The 25,158-nt window shown below is 36.7% G+C and overlaps 1 protein-coding gene across 1 annotated transcript; it reads right to left on the bottom strand.

Annotated features, from left to right (window-relative positions):
• Positions 1 to 11,133: 11,133 nt before the first annotated feature.
• On the bottom strand, positions 11,134 to 19,067 carry LOC140135698 (uncharacterized). Its single transcript, XM_072157288.1, has 3 exons — positions 18,982 to 19,067; positions 12,183 to 12,590; positions 11,134 to 11,409 (listed from the first exon to the last, which is right to left on the bottom strand). Exons 1-3 carry the CDS (start codon positions 18,997 to 18,999, stop codon positions 11,191 to 11,193), a joined length of 645 nt encoding a protein of 214 aa, XP_072013389.1. The 5' UTR covers positions 19,000 to 19,067; the 3' UTR covers positions 11,134 to 11,190.
• Positions 19,068 to 25,158: the final 6,091 nt, after the last annotated feature.

Raw genomic sequence — 25,158 nt, 5'->3', positions numbered from 1 at the left:
TTGTGCAAGTGAAAAACACCCTCTTTGGCGATTAGAAAATACCGTTGTGACATGATGCTTACATCAACGTCAAGGGCACAGTCTTAGCTCTCAAATACCGTTTGTTCTGTTCAACTTGCTCTTTTTAATCTCGAGATATGTTTAGTTAAGAACGAAAGGATAAAATCACAATTGTGCCACTTTTACTAGGGAATAGGGCTGTACAATGTGTACATGTAAATTATACATAACACTTGCAATACCGTGCATTAGCATCGGGGCTCGTGCATTAGACGCATCAACACCAGCCGCGTGCATTATTTTGTCTAATTTCATTAATTTGTCAAATTTCATGAACTGGTCAAAGTTCATTAACCCATGTGTAATATTTGTTTGTCTTTTAACATGTCTTGAATGACAAAAAGAACAGTATTTACCATGATAAAATCATTGACATGCACATGTATTTAATTTTACAGCAGAATGTGAAATATTTATTTATCGTTTAATTTGTTGTAAGAGGAAAAAGAGAATCATTATACCTTTATCATGAGGAAACATTAAAAACAATTTTGTATTGTTGTGTAATTGATGCATTCTTTTGATTTCACGAAGGAACTTTTGATCAACTTGATGCTATCATTGATTTACATGTACAGCCCTCTTCCCGAGTAAAAGTGGCACAATTGTGATTTTACCCTTTCGTTGTTAAGTAAGCATATCTCGAGATTAATTAAAACAAGCAAATTGAACAGACTAAACGGCATTTGAGAGCTAAGACTATGCCCTTGACGCGAACAATGTCGTGATGTCAGTTGAGTGCATTTATGCCCCCCCTATACAGCCTGTCTCAAAAATAATTGTGCAAGTGAAAAACACCCTCTTTGGCGATTAGAAAATACCGTTGTGACATGATGCTTACATCAACGTCAAGGGCACAGTCTTAGCTCTCAAATACCGTTTGTTCTGTTCAACTTGCTCTTTTTAATCTCGAGATATGTTTAGTTAAGAACGAAAGGATAAAATCACAATTGTGCCACTTTTACTAGGGAATAGGGCTGTACATGTAAATTATACATAACACTTGCAATACCGTGCATTAGCATCGGGGCTCGTGCATTAGACGCATCAACACCAGCCGCGTGCATTATTTTGTCTAATTTCATTAATTTGTCAAATTTCATGAACTGGTCAAAGTTCATTAACCCATGTGTAATATTTGTTTGTCTTTTAACATGTCTTGAATGACAAAAGAACAGTATTTACCATGATAAAATCATTGACATGCACATGTATTTAATTTTACAGCAGAATGTGAAATATTTATTTATCGTTTAATTTGTTGTAAGAGGAAAAGAGAATCATTATACCTTTATCATGATGAAACATTAAAAACAATTTTGTATTGTTGTGTAATTGATGCATTCTTTTGATTTCACGAAGGAACTTTTGATCAACTTGATGCTATCATTGATTTACATGTACAGCCCTTTCCTAGTAAAAGTGGCACAATTGTGATTTTACCCTTTCGTTGTTAAGTAAGCATATCTCGAGATTAATTAAAACAAGCAAATTGAACAGACTAAACGGCATTTGAGAGCTAAGACTATGCCCTTGACGTCGATGTAAGCATTATGTCACAACGGTATTTTCTAATTGCCACAGAGGGCGCTTTTTACTTGCACATTTTTTTTTGAGACATGCTGTATATCCATAAAAAGATGCATGAAATACATTTTTCTTGATGAGCAATAGTTTGAACTAGTTTTTGTTTCTCTAAAGCTTGACAAAATATCAAAGAATGAAATATTTGGAAATAATGAATTATTTGAACGTCAATTTTCTGGGACCGGGTCAGGTTACGAGAAACTAGGACTCAACTTTCATTAGCCTGAGGATTGGGTCAAGCTGGAGCAGAAAATATGTTCATACATACTCACGATATAACGACGTTTCTGATTGGATTTGCACCCTTTTTTGCTGGTCATAAATACCGTTTATGACCAGTACGCAGGGCATAAATAAGCTGCGTCACGCAGCGTTGGAACCCAATTAACACAATCCACGATTTGCTAGTGTTGCGTACACGCGCATGTCACCGCGCCCATCTCACGCGGAGCGCAAAAGATAACGCGTATCACGCGTTGACTCCCGGCCGTTGACCTCATGAGCCGAGCTGCTTCCTGCAAGTAGGCCTACTCATTTTCTTCCAATTTATGAAGGAAAACGGTATGGAAATGTTATTAAAACTTGTAAACCCTTATTATTTTCATCTGTATTGAATTGCTAAGAATGTTGGGTATGTATGAACGGGGTTCATTCATAGGATTGAGGGCATGATCGCTGTTTATGCCCTCAATCCTATGAATGAACCCCTAATTCTTTCCCACAACGCTCAAATGTCAAAATGTCCAGACTTTGTCTCGACTCCGATTGATCCATTCACATATTTAAACTTGTCTGAATCAAAGTAAACTACACAGACAGTATGGAATTTATGACCTGAATAGACCCCCCTTAAAAAATGCTTCTTGGGTGTTTACCTAAACTGTGCGCTAAGAATGCTGAACACATCCACATCCAAGAACATCATCCTTTGTGGGGAGGTGCAATAATAGTGGTGTTAGAGACTGAAATCGGATCGTTATGAATTTAAAATGTTACGCACACATTATTTTTGAATTGGAGAACACTGAACACGGGATCAATGCTTTACACAATATAGGGTCCACAACTTTCTTATAAGTTCCCCCTAATACTTTTTAGTCCAAAAATGTTTTACGAAATGTAAAAAGGTATGCATAGCCCTATTTGTTTTACACATGTGGACCAATTTATAGCATCGCACACATCATTGCGTTCAGTCACAATGGCTAATTGTGTAAGAAAAGAGGCCGTTTTAAAAGTTGCACCCGAGTCCATAGCAGTCAGGTTTTCTTTAACAAACACATGAATAGACCTGGCCTACTGTATTGTTTGAGAGCTGACTCCTATGGACTCAGATGCAACTTTTAACACTGTTTAAACAGTCTTTTTTTACATAATGAACCATGGTGACTGAACGCAATGATGTGTGACGCTATAATTTGGTCCATATGTGTATAACAAATAAGGCTACCCATACCTTTTTTAACTATTGCATTTCGTCAAATATGTTTCGATTTGTAAATGAGGGCACAATGGGCCATTCACGAAGGACATACTACTGGCTTGTACAGGTGCATGGCAAACAAAGAACATCAACTCGGCAGCCAGGATGTCGCGAAACTACCAACTTGCAACTTTTCATGGAAGCAGGTCACATAAATTCATAAAATTCCAGGTGGTGGCCGCATTGCATTCTCTAAATTCAGTAAATTTTCATCGTCAACCTTGTAATTGAATGGGATTATTTTGACATTTTAAAACGCTTGAAATATCACAAACAAATAGGCCTATGTTGATAAATAATATAAATACAAGCTAAAACCGTTGGGGTTCGATAATGAACCCCACAAAACTAACCGACTATATTGGAAAATGCCATATGGCTGGGCGGTTTCACAAGTTGCCGGCTCGATCATGTCAACCGCTGCCTGTAAAATTCCAAGTTCTTAATCGTCAAACACTGCAATGACAGACTTGCCACATACCAAGTGGGTATCACAAATTGCTGATAATCGCATACCACACATTGGATGGCAGATGCGTAGTCCAGGGCTATTATGTTATGCTGGATTCATTGAAATACTGTCAAAGTCAATATTTTCGCGAGATATTTTCGCGATTTTGAACATTTTGTCAATTGCGCGAGAATTAAATTTCACTGTTTTTATAATGATACAATAGAAACCTATTAAATGCAAAAGGTTATTTTCGCAAGTTTTTATTTTTGCGATTTTATGTCCACTCGCGAAAATGTCTACTTTTACAGTAATAAGTTTATCATGAAGTATTGGTTGTGAATCATTCTGAATTTAGACTGCATGGATGGAAATTAAATGCGTTCAAAATGACAATTCGCCAGTGAAGTGGTTACGTAACTCCCTGGTAACTGGATCACACACCTTTTGGAATTGATTGTACATGCCATAGACTTTGTGTTGCGATCATTTCAATCGTGGTGCAGAACTCGAAAGCATGATCCATTTGACATATTGATAATTGGATTACACGTTAACACTTCGCTGGCAAATTGTTCTCTATGAAGTACCCATCACAGAAGAATATCATGGAAAGAACAATTGGAAATGAGGTAACAATATAATCTTCCACAAATATTACCTAAAAACCAAGTTCTAAACAATCCACTATATTCCACAACTGACAAACAAACACACAAGGATATTTTATATTTGCAGATTTTAGAATGATTATCTGATTTTATTTTCTCTACAAAATACAATGTGATGTTAATGTCACACATGTTAATATCTACATTGTTTGTACAAAATTGTAAAATGTTTTAACTATTCTACAGCATGTTTGTACACATTTTAAAGTAGAAATTGAGGGGTTTTGGTAAGAATGCCCATCTTAAATAGCTGCCAGCTGTCATATATTACAGGTATGTACAAAATATTGCAGAAGCTATTGGTGATGTAAATAAGGCCTTCTAGTGCTACTGCTAATCACTCGAAACATGCAAGCCTAACATTACATGCTTTTTTCATTCCAGAAATATGGAAAAACTTCTCTAATCTTGCATGGCCTTTTCTTCATAATTTGAAGAATTAGGACAAATCTCATGGCAATATGTTAAATCAAATTTTGTGACTTGGAAGATTGAGTTTTCATTATAAAACAAATTAACAGCCCCAAACTCAAACTGATGTCTGCATCACATACTGTCGTATCTCAAAAGGCTGCCTTGTGTGATTTTTATTATTATTGGAAGTTGTGATGTGATACACTGTAAAATTAACTTTATAATAAATTAATTTTGAGGTATTATCACAATACTACAATATGTGACCGTCCATATCAAACCGCTCAGTAAAGTCGGCAAATTGTATTTCGAGTTGCAGTGCAAAATAAAGCATAAAGGTTGTAATTGTCCTCCATGTTTCTCATTTTAGTGTCAGTCAAACACCATCTTTAATCCTATTGTTGAAGAGGATAATAAGCTTATACTTATGTATAGAGTTAAGTAAATAGCTCTAGTCTTTGTTTGCTTTGGCTAAATCCTGTTCAAGTGGTGGGTTAACCAACAATCAACAATGAGAGGACATTCCTGAACCTCGTTGACTTGCGGATGATTTGAAGTGACCGCCAATTATGACCATTCGATATGTAATACCAGCAATGTGGAAAAAGAGAAATAATGAAGCACCAAAATAATGTACCCTTTTACTGAAGGAGCAAAGTTTAACAAGCCATAACTCCGCTTCTGGATATCGTTTGAAGTCAAATGATATATCATTGTAAAGCTTATGATATATATTTTCTAAACACAGAAGAAAACAAAATTGACCAGGGGCCGACTTTACGAGCGTTTCAACGTGGATGGTCACATATAATGTCCAGTCATAAAAGAAAGAAGCATGCTGAACTACAAAATAACAAGATGAAATACAATGATAATAAAAATCACACAAGGCAGCCTTTTCAGATATGACAGAATGTGATTCAGGTGACGAAATATGTAAAAAGATACATTCCAAACATCTGGTTATAAAAACAAAAGTTTCAAAAATTACACCAAAACTTAAAGTAAGTGAACTCATCCTAGGGCACGGAAAAAACTCTTGTGTACTTGTTGCCCTTGAACATGTTTAAAACATCTGCCAAGAGGTTACATAGGAGGTTTTGCTATAAACATGTTCAGGGGCCAATGACACATTAGCCCAACATAATATGTACAAGTGCATGACCTATCTGATCCACTCACACCAAAATCTGACAATTTTTCACAAATGTGATGCGATCAAGCAAAATCAGTCGGAACTCGGGAATATTGATTTTGAGATATAGCTAAACAAAGGTAATATTTCCTTTTGTTTCCTATTGTTTTGGAAACTCTGTTATTGGTAATATCTTTGGAACTGGTTGTTCAATTTTAATGGGGTTTTCTGCAAAATGCAGCTTTGTAAATGCATTTTACTATCCTATAAGAAACTGAAAATTTAATATTTCCGAGTTCCGACTGATTTTGCTTGATCGCATCACAAATGCAAACCCTAAGTGGCCCAAATCATGTCACAATTAGAGTGCTTAAAATCTTTAAAAAATAATTTGTGCATTAAGACATTACACCTCAAATTAAATCACACCTCAAATTAAGTTTAAGGGCACCACAATTTGCACTCACCAAAATTTGCCTATATTGTGATACATCTTTCAGAGTTGGGTGCAAACAGGTGGTGAATGACGTGCATTCTCTAAATTCAGTAAATTTCCATCGTCAACCGTGTAATTGAATGTGATTATTTTGAAATTTTAAAACGCTTGAAATATCACAAACAAATAGGCCTATGTTGATAAATAATATAAATACAAGCTAAAACCGTTGGGGTTCAATAATGAACCCCACAAAACAAACCGAGTATATGGAAAATGCCATACGGCCGGGCGGTTTCACAAGTTGCCGGCTCTATTATGCCACTCGCCGCCTGGGTGCAAAAGTGTGATACTTCTAAAATGATAAGCATTCCATTGCACTATATACTCCCCATATTCAAATGACAATGCACCTCATCAACCTCAATATAGGGTGCAAATTGGTGATAAATGTTACAGCAAGTTATTTTGAGGACAGGTTGGTTAGTTGCCATGACACGTGTAGCAAAATAATAAAGTTAACTGGTACTTATTTCCATAGTAGAGAGCCTTAAAGGCTAATGAAAGTTGATGTTGAGTTTCCTTCACATATTGTTCGACGAGTGATGGGGTGACTCTTTCATTATTCTTCATATTTTGAACATTCACATATCAGCTTTGAACTGGTAACTAACAAAACATTGGAAGGCAAGAAAATGACAGGTCAATACACTATAGCTTAGTATATTAACCTCTATGCAGGAAGTATTTGTTTACAAAGAAACTAAGTAGGAAAAACACTGAAATGTTTGAAGTTTTCAATAATCATAAAATAGCAATGTTCTGCTAAGGCATAAAAAAGGTGACGGAAACTCACAATCAACTTTCATCAGCCTCAAAAATTAAACAATATTTCAGATTATAAAATAATATAACTTTTTACAATATTTTTACAAAGTCTCCTTTTTAACAACATTTTGTAAATTAAGTTAATAAAATGGCAAAACTAAAGGAAAAGAAAATTTCAAATGGGAAAAATATATACATAAGTATGTCATTTTGTGCCTTGGTGCAACTCAAAAGAACAATCAAGGGGGAAAGGAATTTGCGAAGATCAAAATTAATTCTTACAATTTACTCCTCTGGTTGCTAACCTGTGCAGCACGGCATTTTGATCTGGTTGACAGGACCACAAACAAATCTGGTCTTGGAAATTGGATCCTGAGAATCATTCCTCAGATTCTCACCAAGTTTGAATCCCTGAACTTTCACCACATAATACTCTATTTTGAAATAAGATTGTACATTGATACAATATACAAAGAACATACAATTCCTGAGTTTTTAAACAATATTTCAATGAATTCAAGCAAATTGAAGTGGGACAAATTCAGGCTTGGGCGATATCGCACCCTGCGATATATTGTGATATAAAATCCTTATCACGATGACGATATGTAGACATAGTGACAGGCGATATACTTATAATTGGTCTCCCATCCACTCAGCAGGCCACGATCAACAAAATGTTCAATGCTCATGAGGGTAGCAGTGGTCTCCCATCCACTCAGCAGGCCACAATCAACTAAATGTTTTATGTGCATGAGGGCAGCAGTGGTCTCCCATCCACTCAGCAGGCCACGATCAACTTATTAAATGTTCATTACCGTTCATGCAATGTGATATAGCGGAAACCATGCACAATTATAATGGCAGCAAATGGTTTCATACTGTTTTTAATAACGTTTCGTATATAAAGAAGCTGTTTTGAACGATGGCAGTGGATTGAATAAGTATGTTTTGTACTTGTTTATTTGTATACTAATTGCTTCACTGTTTGCTGGTCCGTTTTGCACCGATACCAGTGAACTTCTGATGGCATGCATGCATGCATGTATGGATAAAAAATATCGTCAGATGGCGATATCGCGATATGTTTTTGGCTGCGATATGCAAAAGACTGACGATGCCCAAGCCTAGACGAATTATGTTAAAAATTGAAAAGAACATACGTCCTCTCTGACATGAATAATGTACATGTGGCACTTTATATTATCTCTTGAGCCAGCTCTAGCAAGTGGTTATTAAATATAAATAACATTGTCAATATTAGTCCAAATGAAGGCTTCATATAATTAGAACCATTGGCATAGCTAACCACAACTATTACATAATAAATGAGGGCAGACACTAGCTAGTGTCTGTTCTCTTTTTAAAATATTAACACATGTATGCACTTCATTTCAGTTTTTATCACTTTTAGAATATTTGTTAAAAACTTATTCTTACAAGTATTGTGCATAAAATTGTATTGATATATATTAAATGTCTGAAAAATAGAGCATAATTCTTAAAAATTGTACTTGGCAATATTTAAAAACTCATTGTCAGGATGCCTGAAATTCTGCAATTGCAAGAAAATACACCTCCTGCAAGCTAAATGGACATCGCCGTCTCACTTAACTTAAATTTGAAAACTCAGTAACCCTGTATTACCACATTGACCAGTTCAAGTCCAAATTAAAGTCATGCATACAAAAAATAAATGGAACTGATGACTGACATACACTTGCATTCAGCTATTCCATTTGAAATCCACACTACCCCTGTGGAAGATTTAGCTTAAGTCTTCCACAGAGGGAGTCTAAATCTTCCACAGAGGGAGTATGAGTTTCAAATAGAATAGACAATTGGGTAACTTCTATTTGAAATACTCACTCCATCTGTGGAAGATATAGGTAAAGCCATAATACAGGGGAGTATGGAGTATGGGTTTTTAAATGACCAATTACATTTGAAAAACATACTCCCCCTGTAGAAGATAGTTCCAAAATCTTCCACAGGGGTAGTGTGGATTTCAACTGGAATAGCCCAATGGCAGACTGGCAGTACTTGCCACCAGTGTGGAGAACATAAAATTCAAATACCTTGACCATTTGAAGACATTATGATGAAATTCCACTCATGTGGCAACTGCCAAAATTAATAATTAATCAGAATTATGTATAATAATGAGATCTTGACAAACTCATTCCACATACTTTAACAGCATACATGTACTGCCTGTGTAATATATTAGGTGCTGTGCTGGTGCTATGATGTTTCAATGTATTGAAAAATATCAATTTTTTTTCCAACATTGACTTGTCAATATTTTCAATCTATTAACCCCTAACACAAAACACTTTTCCATAAAAATGTATATTCCCATTGTGAATTTTAAAAAAAATTCAAATTTATTTAATATCAGGACATTCCTCGCATCTGGAATGCAATTTGATATGCTCTCAGGTCCCACAAAAATACTGTGCAAAGGTGGGTGATGTAAGTCTAAAACAACAACCAAGTATTAGTAAATGTGGTGGTGGTGGACCTTGAATATTCTACCATGACTACGCAATCGATAATCACCAGCGCGTACCTGGACCACAAAAGAATAATAAAAATTACTTATCAACAATAGTATGCATGCACGGTATAAAGATAAAAACAATAAGCAATAGCATTCTTACAGATATACATTTAAATACATGGAAAAAGAAGGCACAAGTGCATAACATACTAGTTAGCCTAGTAATAATAATCACAAAAACTATTCACTGTGCTTAACTGGCCAAGTTTGAAATACATCCATACAGGGTACAATGGCGCCATTGCCCTTTGCAGGTATACCACAGAATTAAAGAAGGAGAACCCGGACTCCCTATACCGCCACATACAATCGCGTCGTCAGCCATGGGGAAAAATCAGGTATTCGAATCCTTGCCGTCTGTGCGCAGAGACGAACGAAAGCAATGCTGCATCTCTGAAGCGTCTTTCAAATGCGCCCATCATCCATGTCGCGCTTGCATGACAACAAATGCCTCAAGCGCATTCCGAGGGAAACTGAATACCCCCAATTTTTGCTCCATGCCTGTATCAAGATGGCGGTTGAGTCCCGGTTCTCCTCTTAATTCTGTGAGGTATACACATAGCACACAAAGAAATACACAACTTGCACAATCTTCTTCTTGTGAACAAACCATATATAGATTTTGAATGCTCCTAACACATTTGCTTAACTGCTGCCTTGCAAAGTTTTACATAACTTACATACAATACATTTCCTTGCATAATTTTCTGTTCATTATATAATCAACCGTTGAATCTTTCAAGAAAGTTTCAAAGATTTTGTCCAAATATTGGCAATGTATAGTTTGTCTCACAATTGCAAGTTGATTTTCATCAAAAGACAATTTGTACTAAACAGGTTATTATAACTTGCCCTGTACATGAATGTCTTTTTAGCTAGATGTTGTACTCATAGACTAAAGCGATACAGAAGAACTCCAAACAGTCAAAGTCTCAGCATCACCCGATAATGAGGGACGATCATTCCATGAAATGCGACAGGCAAAACTGCTATGCTTGTACCGCGTATTTTTACAGTCTTGAAGATGTGATTGTTAGATATGGCAGGATTGAACGATCGGCCCTCATAAAAATGCGAGAATTCACAGCATACAATATGTACAGGGACTTTGACTGTGGAAAATATTCTGTAATTACTTAGACTATGGTTATACTACCCTGTTTGTACATAAATTATACAAAATTATATACAATCAATCAGTATTGTAGCTATACTGGTCAGAACCGGTTGGTCGAGTGCAGATCCGTCAGAACACGCTTTTCAATACAGAATAAATGCTAACCTCATTGTGACATCATCCAAGCAGCAAAATTCATTTCCCATTGAAAAAGCGTTATCTGACAGATCTGCAGTCGACTATTCTGTAACCATACTCAAGATAACCACATATGATGCATCGATGCTCAAGAGATCTTAAGGTCTTCCCAAACTGCACAAAAATTGAAAACAAATGTACAGTTGTGCCTTAAAATAGTAATGTCTGGGAAATTTTGATAAAAAACCAGTTTTCAATTTCTGCTAGCTACAACACTGATCAATCACTGTACATTTGTTTATTACACTCATGATATTGATGCAGGGCTATTCCAGACAATGAGAGCCACTACAGCAAGGAAACACAGACAACACAAGGCCACTATCCACCACGATGCCCCTTCATGTTCAGCTCCTGATGATTTATCCTGGTCTAACCATCTCTTCAGTTCCATTAGCCTGTTTCTTGCTTTCTGGGTTGATACCGGTGTTCTTGTGAAACTAACCGAGTCGGGCTCATCTTGATTCTGTAATTGATGGAAGAAAATAAAATGTACCATTTGTGTATAATTAGTGTTACACTCTTGTTTTAAAACGAGAAACAATTGGAAGGCATACATTTGATGAAACCTGACAGTCACTGTAATTATGTACTGTGCAAAATAAATATTATTTTACAGTCATTCATTTTTATATTTCATGGGTACTCTTGTTTACGACTGGCAGGATGTGAATCCTTGAAATATGAGAATGGGCACTGGATGTACTTTTCAGGAACGTTATTCTTGGAAAATTTGTGGTTTGGAGGGAAATTTAAGGTTAACCCCTTGGGCACTACAAGCCGAAATATCGGCCTCTAAGAACTGTTTTGATTGGTTGCTAAGAAGGTAATATCATATATTGAGCTAGAGATAAGGTAAGAACAGTGCATAGGGTTGAAGTGGATTAAGCTTAAAATTGCTAAGAGATTTAAAAGCTCTATTTTGATTGGTTAGTGGTTACTCAGATCATGTTATTAACCAATCAGGGAGTCTGTAAGAAATGTAGTAAGTGCCCCTAGGGTTAAAATAAAGAAATGCATAATAAATTGAAGGGAAATCCTGTCTCCTTGCAGCCAAATTTTGAGTTTATATTCCTGGGAAATTCACATCTTTTTTCAGCTCCAGCAAGGACTAATGAAACTACTCATACTAGCCCATCAGTATATACTTCAGATATCAGCCAGTGTTGTCAGAACATGCTGAAATCGTAAAAACGTTGGAAAATCCTGAAATGGTTGAAAAATTTAATAGCAACTGACCTGGTTATTTCTGATCTGCTGCAAGGTTTTCTGTGCGGATTCCTCCAACTCTAACACCCGCTGTCGAATTGAAGCCCTTGGCGGCCTAGGGGTGATAAAATCATTTTCCAATGCTGTTTTCTTTTGCTTCTGTACAGTGACAGTTGTTGTTTTCACCTTCTTTGTCGACTTGACCACTTTTGGTTCAGGTTTGGTTGTAGTTCTTGGTGTAGGGTTAGCTCGTTGTGAGCGACGTGGTGTTGGAGCTGTTCTGGAAGATTTCTGTGCTTTATACTCCTTCAGGGCATCGGTACAATCTAGTAAATGCTCTTCTGGTTCCCAACTGTCTCCCTTTGGGCCAAACTTTTTCCATCTGATTTTGTACTCCGTTTGCCCTTTACGGGTACGATCCCCAAGGATTTTCTCAACCTGTGAACAGAAAAGCATTTATATTTTATGTTTTAGAAAACATTCTTGACATAATGAGGGCTTGCTGCATTATACCTGCAGTCTGCGGCCCTCATGGACTTGGCGAGCGTGTAGAAATCTGTCGGAAAAATACAAATGGTACAAATATCAAAATGGCAGCAATGGATTAGTCCCGGTGATCATTGATCTATTTACTTACACATTTCAAGCACAACAATGTTTGTATCTATCAATTTTATTTGCATTTATAAATTAAATATAATTTATACAAGTTCTGAACATTATGAAATTTGTTCATGGTGTTGGTCGAAGTTTCAGCTATACCGGTAGTAAACAATTTTATGCTAATCTATGATTAAATGTTTTCTTATATACTCTCTCCCCATCAATCATCATTTATTATCACTGCTGTTCAAAAGTATGATTTTGGAAAATGGATCTCATTTTGTAATCATCTCAAATTGAACAGAATTGAAGTAATTTGAGATCCAATATGAGATCCAACTGGAGTGTCAAATTGATAATCCGCCCAATTAGTTTTATTGGGTGCTAACTATTATAATAGTTAGTGAAGTATGGCACTGTATGGAACCAGATTGAGCAGTACCCAGTGTCTGGGCTTTTCATTGGTTCCAGTAACTCAGTAATCTTTATTTTAAACATTATGACATTATGACATTATCTGATTACCGATTCAGGTCCATAGATGTCATTATGTTTATGATAAAGACTGAAGTCTTGCTGGCAGGACTAGGCTTCTCACATAGTCTCATATAACGACCAAAAGATAAGTGACTGACACAGAATTAGAGAAGGAGAACCGGGACTCCCTATACCGCCCGCATACAATCGCGCCGTCAGCGTCAGCTATGGGGAGAAAATTGGGGTATTCGGGTCCTTGCCGACGGTGCGCCGAGATGAACGAAAACAATTCTGCGTCTCATCTGAAGCATCTTGGTACTCGCATGCAGGTCGCATCAAGTGCGTCTCTCAAATGCGCCCATCATCCATGTCGCTTGCATGACAACGAATGCCTCGGCGAATTCGAGGGAAACCGAATACCCCCAAATTTTGCTCCATGCCTGTATCAAGATGGCGGTCGAGTCCTGGTTCTCTGGTTTTAATTCTGTGGTGACTGACTATCATTGAGGACTGAGTTCCGCAGTCTACTTCCCACGGTCTTCATCAGTGGTGGTATCGACAAGGCTTTGTCGACAATAAGCACTTTTGCCGATTGTCGTCAAGAGCTTTGCATGTATCGACAAAAAGTATTTAACAAAAACTTGTGCTAAGAAAGCTCGAAAAGTTCAACATCCTAACACAAATTTACCATAGTTCGGGATTTCTTATTCTTTACATGATACATCTTTGTCGATTTCCCTGACATTCTCGTCATGTCTCTTTAGCGTTTTCATAGTGATCTAGGAGAGTGATTTTTAGCCCTCCTCCTTAGTTGACCATTCTCCTTACATTCTATTGTAATTTGTATTGGCTTGAAGGCTTCAGTCTCCAGAGCAGAGAAGCTCTATTAAAAAATGACAGGATTTAATGGCTGCTCCTGCACAAAAGTAGCCAGGCTCACATCTCACACTATAGGTGGCGCTATTCGTCCATAGGGAAGTGGAATGTGCCTGTACGGTCCAAAAATGGCTTTACTGTGGGGCTCAATGGAAAAAATTACTAACTAGAGCGGTTCTCGACTTGCGCGGTTCTCGACGCAAAGCGTCGGCCGCAATGCCTCCACCTTGACAAGTTTCATGCCCATACGACAGTTTGAAGTTATTTGACCTCAGATAACCCCTGGGTGACCCCGGATGACCCCAAAATGACCGTCCAAAAATTTGACTCTAAATGTTGATTGTACCCACCAAGTTTCATGCCCATACAACAGTTTTAAGTTATTTGACCTCAGATGACCTTGGATGACCCCAAAATGACCTTAAAAAATTTGGTTCTAAATTTGGTTCTAAATGTTTACAGTACCCACCAAGGTTCATGCCCATATGACAGTTTTTGCTAATTTGACCTCAGAAGACCCCTAGATGACCTTGGGTGACCTTGACCCACTAACCACACCTACTGGAATTTGAAGACCGCCAATGACCATCCCTCCACCAAATTGCATCACTATACATCTTACCAGTTCCGAGAAATTGCACCCGCAAGCTCGGACGGACGGACGGACGGACAGATGGACAGACGGACGGATGGATGGATGGATGGACGGACAACCAGGAAACATAATACCTCCGGTGGAGGTAAGGCATACAAATTAATTTTGACAACCAAAACCTAAGTGATGTTGACTTATGTTGGTACTGGGATAATAACACACGTACGTGAGTTGGTAATTTCTAATTCTAGGGATCGGAAAGAAATGCTTTGTGGGTGGTGTGTAGAGATATGCCATCAGTGAAATACGACACAATGATCGGCCGTAGAAGAAAAAAATGACAAAAATTTGCCCTTGAATTATGTTTTATAGTCATAATACTCCAGTAATCCAATAAATATCATAATATTTGGCCTAAACTTGAACTCATTTGCAATGAAATGTCATTTTTTATTGAGTAAAGCATTGCTTCCATGTGGTGCCAATGGTGCCAATTCTGCACTTTGCCGAAGTTGAACTGCATTTTGTGGAATTCGGCGAACTTTTATGGCATAAAGCAACACTTTTATAGTAAGTAAACTGCTCGGGAACTTTCTTAAAAAGCGAGATAGTTGGTTACAGGCGAGAATCGTGCAGTGAAAAGCGAGATCACGTTTTTTGCTGGGCTAAACAACTATTATACCAATGGTACCGGTAACACATCATTATAGCCAAAATCACAAAATCTGATACTGATACATATAAAAATGGTACATTCAATACTTGACAGATTAGAGAACCCCTCGTTTTAGGATTTGAGCGCATATTTTGAACACTTTCAGGGGGTTCAGGGGTTCTGAGAACCCCTGGTTTTAAAACCTAGTGCTACCCCTGCGTGTGTCATCATTCAGTACTGCAATAATTCATCAGCAGTGATTCTAGACAATATCGCAATCTGTGTAATTATGCCGGTGGTGTGTATTTTATTTCTATTTTTAAATTATGTTACAATGCTACGGCGACTTCAATTCAACATTTATGTTACATTGCATTTTATGTTACATAATTTCTGGACGGGCCGTAAATATTGGAGATCGAAGCTTTTATTTTTCTTTCACATGTTTTCATTTTTCTGCGCGCATGAAAACCCCTGAACTGATATGCAAAAATGAATATATGCGCCCAAACTTAAAAACATGCGCTGTACGCGCAGAAACGCAGGTTAGCGCGACCCCTGTGTCTATGTGATAGACATAGTGCAATCCATGTTCCACCAAGTCGACACTCGATTTAGCTCAAAAGCAATTTGTGTGTATTTTAAATCAAGACCATCCAAAACAGCTTTCTTACAGTAAAGAATAGGAGGTCATCTGGGGTCACATACAGTAGTGTACATTGTACATGTGCCTGCTGTCACAATTTCACACACAAAATTTTGGACAATTTGGTGACACTATTTTTGTCTGTAACTTCAAAAGTATATGCACTAGAAACATGATTGACCCCTTATTGTTTAGGTAATTTGATTCTCTTTCAAATGAAAGAACTTTCAGCTAAAAATATTGAACTTCAAAATTTTATGAACATACAGGTCTAACAAAAGCATGAAAAGACTGAGACAGTCCTAGTGCCGTACTATTACGCTGACTTTCGTATTCGGCGAGGAGGACGATTTCGACCTCCTGGTTTGTTTACAAACAGAGAGGTAGAAAAAACAACGTTCCGCTTGTACAAACACTGAAGTATCAGAAGGATGGTCCACAATAGCGTGATTCATGTAACATGAATAGGGATTAAAAAGCTGTCACGTAGAACCATGTGCTTCTATTGTCCAATTTGCCATCAAGATTTCATATGGAAACAGTTCAGACCCAGAACAGGATCATGTCAGAAATTAATATTTTGTTCTGGGTCTGATTATTCGGACTAAGACAGTCCCTGCAAAAAAAAAAGGCCGTGTTCATATACCGTTACTCAGCCAAACATGGCAGAGTATGGCCCGGATGTCCTATCTTCACAATTTTAATTTTCTCAACAAAGGAAAGAGATACGTCCGTACGAAAAGCGAACGTCTAAAAGCATGAAAAGTTTTATTCAGATTTCCTTAGGCTTTGACCATCATGACCCCAGACAAACAAGTACCTAGACCTATGACTTTGGTTTGCGTAGTGAAGTCAACACTGCTTAGCAACGATTTTGACAAGGACGCAACTTAGACGCAAACAAGCAGACATGTTCGCGTCTACCATGTCTACAGAACATGTTGCATTTGACGCGGGCGATAACGGCGCAGCAATCACGCAAACGATCGCGTTTTTCGTTCCAGACATGAACGCTTATTTCTCCGCGTCCGACCACCCGACCAAAATCACCTTGGATACGTGGCTTCACCTACTGCCATGGTTAGGGAGTCCAGTAGTTTCCCGATTTCCGAATTTGTATCTGGAAGCACGTAAAACACGCAAGAATTGTCTTATGTTTTAAACATGATTTTTATGTTCAAATGGAAAAATAAATTATGATTTGAAGAGATTAAAGATTAATCTTTCTAACTGTATGATGTTTTTTCCAAAAAAAGTCCATATAATCCTAGATCAATGCGATAAATACGGTGTACCTTCAGAGCAACAGATTAGCAGTAGACGCATTCGTCGCCATCTTGTCACATGAGCTTCCGGATGTGACGGAGTTTTTGGATCACATCTCATTAACCCCTGACCTAGTCCAAAATCTGAGATTATTATGGGATAGAAAAAAGAATTCCCCATCCGGCAATAATAAACAAATGCCCGTTGATAAAGCATGAACGGCAGTCAAAAGCAATTTCTGAGGCACCAAAATCAAGGTAATTTTTCCCGATTTTTCTTGTCAAAAGCCTTATAATTCGGTTATAAAGAGTCCATGAAACCTATATGAAACTGGTATTAGATTAAATTATAGACTTTCAAGAAGAAGTTGGCCAAGTTGCAGAGCAATCGGAGGTTGCGGTAAAATGCGAACCATGATTTTGTACAGGGAGGTACTGTGGTAACATGCGAAGTACGGGGAGTGTAGCGGTGTGTTAGCGGTGCATGCCATGTGCCTTGTCGGGTTGACGCCGGGTGGTAGATGTAGCGCATTATCGGGTCTTGAGGGCAAGGATAAAAATGAAGAAGGCACACTTAATACAAGTGATATTATTTTTGTTACTACTTTTAATCATTTCTATGATACTTAAAGAATCTGTGTAATATTTTTTAATTTTTGTTTCACTTCCTTTGTATTTTTTTTTTCAATTCTGAAGTTGAGTAGTGCAGTGTCAGATGAGCTTCATAAACTAAAGACAAGAACATTTTGCATGAGGGCTTCAGAGAAATATGAGAAAAAAACCACTTCAATGAATTGATATTATATATGTTACTACTTTTAATCAACTCCAGTATTTTAAGAATCTCTCTTCTAAACTTGTTATAAAAATGTTTGCTTTTTTTCCCGCATAGGCCCGAAGTTTGGGTTGACTTGAGAAAAAAATAAAATACACACAACTGCACTTCATACTATGTAATCATATGTTGTTACTTTTTTATTCAATAATTGTCAATATGATATTACATTGTCTTTTTTAACTCCCTTTCCAAATTTTATTAGATTTCAAATAAATTTTGAGACAGTAATTGACATAATAGGGACTTTGTTGCACACATTCCAGTTGGTCGCGGCGACAGACACAAAACCTGTACGCACACAACTTTAATTGAGCATAACTTCACTATACTTCAAGCTATTGAGCTGATTTAAAGACTGTTGGTTTTCTCTTTAAATTCTCTTTCCAGTGATACCAAACTTGATAAGGTTCGCTTAAGAAAGGCAAAAAGTGCCGGACTCCCTACCATGGTTAGGGATGGGCAGTGATAGGTAGGTGGTATGTCTATAGTCTATGATCATGACCATGTTGACAGCTTAACCATCGCGTATATATATGTGCGCGACGTCAAGCGTGTGCATTGGACCTTGTGCAAAATAATACGTGCTGGACGGCTAGCAGTACGCTTAATTTGTAAAAGGAAATCTGAATAAAACTTTACATGTTTAGCAGGTATTAGTACTCCCGGAGTAGAATTCGTCACCCTTAGCATTTGTTTTGTTCCATAGCCGAAATAATTTACCCACATTTTCATTACGTGTAAATGTCGCTGTTACTTTATTTTTAGTCTACATACATTTGTATGATGTCCGTTACTATTTTTACAAATAGTTATACATAGTAATGTCTTCTTCATTACGAAAGAACTAATTTTACATCCTACCGTTACTTCTTACCTCAAAAACATCCGCCATTTTTTCTTATAGTGCGCCCCCACCGACAGTATGTCGATATGGTATGGTAAGCCCACAGTGCCGTAATTCAAAACGTAACCAATATTAGCTAATATTGCACATGATCTGACATGATGCGACTAATGAGGAGCACAAGCGGCTAGGGGACGCAGGGGGTAACCTTGTCAATCAAATACTTCATCTATTGTGTCCGATAAGTGATCGATATATATCGATAAAAATAAGATCAAGATCATGGAATTAAGCTATGGCGGCGCGCGCGTTTTAATACTCTACGAGGTGATTTAGCCAGGTACCTGGATTCAGCACTCAACAACAGGATGTCATGACTTAATTTATTCTTTATGATTACGATTAAAAAAAAAACAATAATAAAAATATAAACAAAATAATGATAATATTATAAGAATATAAGGTATATAAGCGGAATAAACCTACTCATACTGCTATATTTCCCTATTTTCCCGCCTATTTTAAATGAAAGACTCTAAATAAATCATCAAAGAACATCATAAATCATCAAAGAACACAATTTTAAAAATTATTTCAGTATCGAAATCAGTAGGCCTATAATAGGGCCTACCTTAAAATGGGGTAACTTCGGTCAGCGGGGTAACTTTGGTCGGTCAAATATATTTTTTGAAATGGTCATATTTCCGTACAGCACTGATTGTTTTTAGTCATATTTGGTGTCAATTTGTTAAGAAATATATTTGGAAGAAATAATAGTCGCCCATGTCCAATTTCCTTGAAATCTACTAAAAATAATTAGATTTTTGACCAAAAATGAGCATTTTTTTACATTTTTTACAGGAAAAATAAAAATCGATATTTATGAGCATGGATGTGTGCTTGATTAATTTTGCAAGGGTCAAATGTCACAAAAATAACAACTTGCTCATTTACAGCGAAGATCAATTTTTTGATTTTTTTCTTCATGGAATGTAATACTCTGACCAAAGTTGCCCCAAATGCGGGGTAACTTTGGGCAGGTTATTTTTAACCCCTAGGGCACCCTTACAAAATTATTGAAAAATCTTTTTCAACTTCAAGGTGTAGAAGGGAACCCTAATGTCATAAAAAAAGTTAATTAGAAATATAATTGGTTTTGTTTGGAAGCAGTGGTTTAAAAACTATGAAAAGTGGCACAAAGTTACCCCATTTTACGGTACGGTTCTAGCATTCTATATTTCCACTAAATTATCACATTTTTTTCTCCATAAATGAAGAGCTTGTTTCCAAAAGTGAAATCTCGGTTTTTGCATTGTTAAGTTTCATGAAAAAGTACGCACCGCCGACCCCGGCCCACTCGCGGTTCTGAGCTGGCTGTTCCATTGGCTGTAAGCTGAGTTTTAGCATAGACTCTGAAGACATTAGGTAGACCTATATATTTATTGGTAGGTATTTTTAATATTTAGATCATAAATGAATTTTTGCAATCATTCTAATGTCTTTTGTCGACTGGTATATCTACTAAGAGTAAATATGACTCCAAAAGGTAAACACAAATTATGACGCTAATTTAATTTTCTCAATTATGGGTTAATGTTAATCATATTTTGTCATACTTTATATTGCTCAATGATGTGTCAATCTAGTCAACGTTAAGTTACTACCTTTAAATGTAGGCCTACGATTTCCGTCAAATTTTAATTTTGTTATTCTTTATTCAAAATGTTGAAATAATATTAGTAATAACTGTCGGGAAGGGGTGCTGTCCATTTTAAGCTGAAAGTGAAAGAAACGTCACTGGTTATTTTGGACATTTAACATGCATTTCTACTTTGCTCACTGTTGTTCGCCCACAAAGACAACATATTTGGCCGATTCCATTTAGGTGCAAGTTGGGACATGTGTAAACATTACAAATATGCAAACAAATCAGGTTTGAAAAAAATTAACCAATTCAGTTCATATTAAACCTATAAGATCGTACATGACTTTAAATCCGGCTATGCAGGAGTCAGAAAAAAATGCAACTATACTGATGAGATTTTGTCATTGTTTTACTAATTACACATTCAGTGACCCTTGTTGCACATTTTGGCCTTAAATGATTATTTCCAAAGCATTTTCGTGTTATTTTGATTGTTGCTTCTACTTGGAGTACGGTAAAGTGTAAGAAAATGCATGCAATCTCATTATCATTTTCACCATTTTAGATCAATTTCGGTCATTTCTCATCAGTATTAACACGATTTCGCACTGCTCTTTTCCCCATGAAAATGTTATAATTAGAACTGCTAACTTTAGAACATATCATTATAATATGATACCTGATTATTTCCTATCATAAAATAAATCTATTATATTATGATACAGTATTTAATAATATCCTTCCTATCTTTGGGAATTAGGAAATGACGTCATGATGAACTTAAAGCAATATTGTGGAATTTCCATAAAAAATTGCTAAAATTTCCCCCCTCAAAATGTTGGTTTACAGTCTGATGTATGTGCTCCGCCCGAAGCGGGGGGGCAGAACTAGGGTGTAATTATACGGTGACATGAAAGTAGGCCACCTACAACAGACTTCGTTGGGCGCCTCTAAAGCCTAGACTAAATCAGATTTGATAGAGCATCAACTACCGCCCGCGGTGATAGATATCCGATAATAATTATGCAATAGACCATTATATACTTATGGTTTATATCCTATTGTGTCCTCCCAAAACAAACGTGTTAGATTGGAGACCAGTTCTGCTCCACTTTTTAATCTCCAATTTTTTATTTTCTGAACAATCGTGAAACTAAAACTCAATATTTGAAAAGACCGAATGTATATCGTTTGTGAATTTCGTATTTTAAATGTTGGGCTCCCCCTCGCTCGGAGTCGGACAATTGTGCAAGTACGGGGTTAAAAGCTGTTAAATTAATATTGAAATTGTTCACCGATATCTGAACAGGTTTTCTGTATGTATAAACAATTTTATCTCAATTATTGTAGTTTCCCCTTTTTTTAGAAACTACAATTTACAGAATTCATAATTGTCCAAATAAAGCGCCACGATGCGTAATTTCCGAGAAGCAAATGGATATAATTACCATCCATGTATTAAATGTAACGTGTACCTCATAAACATAATGTAACCTAGCTATGGAACAGTATAGGGCTTTGATCACGTACATGTATAGGTTGAGATGGGTGGAATATGATAGATGCTTATTTTAGCATGAGGGAAATCTCTTATTACACAATGTCTTTGATTAATGTAGATGTCAAATCATGCAGATGGGGATATTCCTACGTGTCAGTTAATGACTAAAACGATGCCGAGACGTGACTAAAAATGGTAAAATTACGAAGTGTAAAAATAACATAATGATTATATAACGTGAATAATGATTTGACAGTCATACAGACTTCAATAGAAAGGTAGCAAACAGCAGAAGACATCAAAGTGAAAGGTATTTGGAATAACATAGGAATTATATCTAGCAGTTGATTATAGTGAAACAGTATCAGTTATATATATACTCGTATATAAAGGAGAAAACATCAGGAGATAGGCATCAAAATTAAATTTCGTCGTTGGAAGAATAATAGCAATTTTGACAGAGAAACTGTACCGATATGGAATTCTTTAATCAGGTGAGGTTATTTTCCTTCTACCAAATAAATGGTCACATTTAGAGCATATATGACCGTATGGTCTAAACCACGTCCACGAATGAGCCGTAGGCCTAAATGTCCTAAATTGTATTCTGAGTATAAAATGTGCATGAAGGTCGTATTCATAGGTACCTCAAGTTGGTGATACACAGTGTATCTCATTTTGATAGCGCTAGTCAAACACATTTTAAACCAATCAAAAACCCTTTTGTTGAAGAGGATAATAAGCTTCTACCTAGTCTATAGAATTCTTAAATAGTTCTAGTCGTTGTTTGCTTGGGCAAAATCCTGTTTGCAAAGCATTGTATTTTGTCTAGGTATGTAAAACCAACAATTACCAATGAGAGGACATTCATGAACCTCGTTGACATGGGGATGATTTGAAATGACCGTCAATTATGACTGTTTGATATTTATTACCAGCAATGTGGGGAAAAGAGACACATGTTGAACCGAAAAAGGTATAGGCCTACCATTTTGTTGAAGGAGCAAAGTTCAACCAACCATAAGCCCGATTCTGGATATAGTTTGAAGTCAAATGATATACCATTTTAAAGCTTATGATATATATTTTCAAAACACGAAATAAAACACTGGGGCCGACTTTACGGCTCATTCATGGTGTACGGTCACATAATAGTTAACATAGTTAATGCACATGAAGATATTTGAGCAGATATCATTTTATTTGATTAAAAAAGTCATTTTATAGATAATGCAATACTGCACATGTAGGGAATGGACAAATAGCAAATGCATCAATTAATTATAGGTTTTAAAGTAGGAAATAGAGTTGCGCATCGTGAACCAGAACACTTTGAGTACCAAATTTAAATGATACAGGAGGAAACCCGGGGAGGAAACTGATATTCAGTGGCACAGAGCCTGAGGCAGAGTAACTTTTAAAATCTTGCTTCTGTACAAGGCACGTCATGATCAATCACCTGTATACATTGCTCAAATGTTCTCCCAATTATCATGATTAGGTTCCTACTCGCCCGCTCAGATCTTCAAATGACCCCTCTTGCAATTATTGAAAAATTCACCTTAGCTGCAGAACGAACGCAGGTTTTCTGTTGCTGCTGCGCCAATCATAGAGTGGTGTTCCACTGACTGTTTCAAACAATACGGTAATTGAAACCGCGACATTGATCATGAAAAGTCATAGCAACCAATCGTTTCGGTTTGATCTTTTGAAGGCTTGTGGTTTGATACAGCCTGTATGAATGGAATGATTACGTTTTACAACATTGTCATGCTATTAAAAGGAAGTCATATATTTTCAATAGTAAAATACTTAAGTTTAATACTTCTTAATATCAAATTTTATAATTACAAAAATACCATGTAGGCCTATTATAGCCTAAAGTTATTATTGTTGTTTTTAGACCAAATCCACAAATAATGTACTTTTCCCAATATATCGCACCAAGATGGTATGATGTGTTTATAGATGTTGAATTGTCATGTGATATGTGGCATACCGTATTCTGCACAGCAAATATAACGTTCATATTCAATGTATTTTCAATGTTATAGTTTTTTTAATATTGACATCTTGTGTGAAATGGGTTTATAATGATCAACCACCCCCCACACACTCAACACCCACACACGTATCCACCCCCACTCACCCACACAAAGCTTTTGCAACCAAAATATTTCAATTCGCGTCAACTTCAGAAATGACATTCGGGTAAAATTGAAATGTTTATAATTTTGCAGTAATTTCGATCAATAGGCCTATATGAGGAAGTGTAAACCGTTGAATATTTATTCAGCCTCATATTTCAAATCAAACAAGCTTCAACTTATTGTCATGTCCTATACGTCCTCAAGCTAATACGTCAGATCCATGCAATGTAGCTCAATGTATTAAACTTTTAAATTCATTTTTGACATATTGTTACACCAAGGTATTCTGTGTTCATATCATAAGTACATTGTACAGCGGACTCTTCTAAAACGGTTATTTTGATAGCATTGGACAACGTAACATTTGGAGGGCGGGTTAGTGTAGTGGTCTTCTCACTCGCTTCTCACCACTGTGGCCCGGGTTCAATTCACCGCGGTGCCACATGTGAGTTTGGTTGCCGATCCATGCTCGTCCTCGCAGGTTTTTCTCCGGGTGCTCCGGTTTTCCTCCTGCTTCTAAAATCGGACCTCTTCCCATATCCCTGTCCCGTCATATCCGGATGGCATCCCTTGAATTTAGTAGCCTCTGAGCACTATTGGGTTTAGCCTGGCTTCGGCCGAATGTTATAAATTTAAAAAAAGTATAAATTATACAACACCTCTTTTCAGGTTGCTGGTGTAGTTCTACTGATGTTGATGAATATTAGATACAGTTTGGCTAATCCAACTCCAAGACATGAACAAGCAATTGATGACTATTGTGTACCACAGGAGAATGTCTTTGATAGTGCAGCTTTGTATCCATTTGAAAGTACATTCGCTTTGTATCCATTTAACACCACAACAGACTATTATCCAGAACCTGCGCAAATGGTACGTATTTTATATTGTATTAGAGAAGTTGAAGTAAC

The sequence above is a fragment of the Amphiura filiformis genome, chromosome 16 (assembly GCF_039555335.1).
Source record: "Amphiura filiformis chromosome 16, Afil_fr2py, whole genome shotgun sequence".
NCBI classification, from domain to species: domain Eukaryota; kingdom Metazoa; phylum Echinodermata; class Ophiuroidea; order Amphilepidida; family Amphiuridae; genus Amphiura; species Amphiura filiformis.
This window is presented reverse-complemented; position numbering and strand designations above follow the sequence as displayed.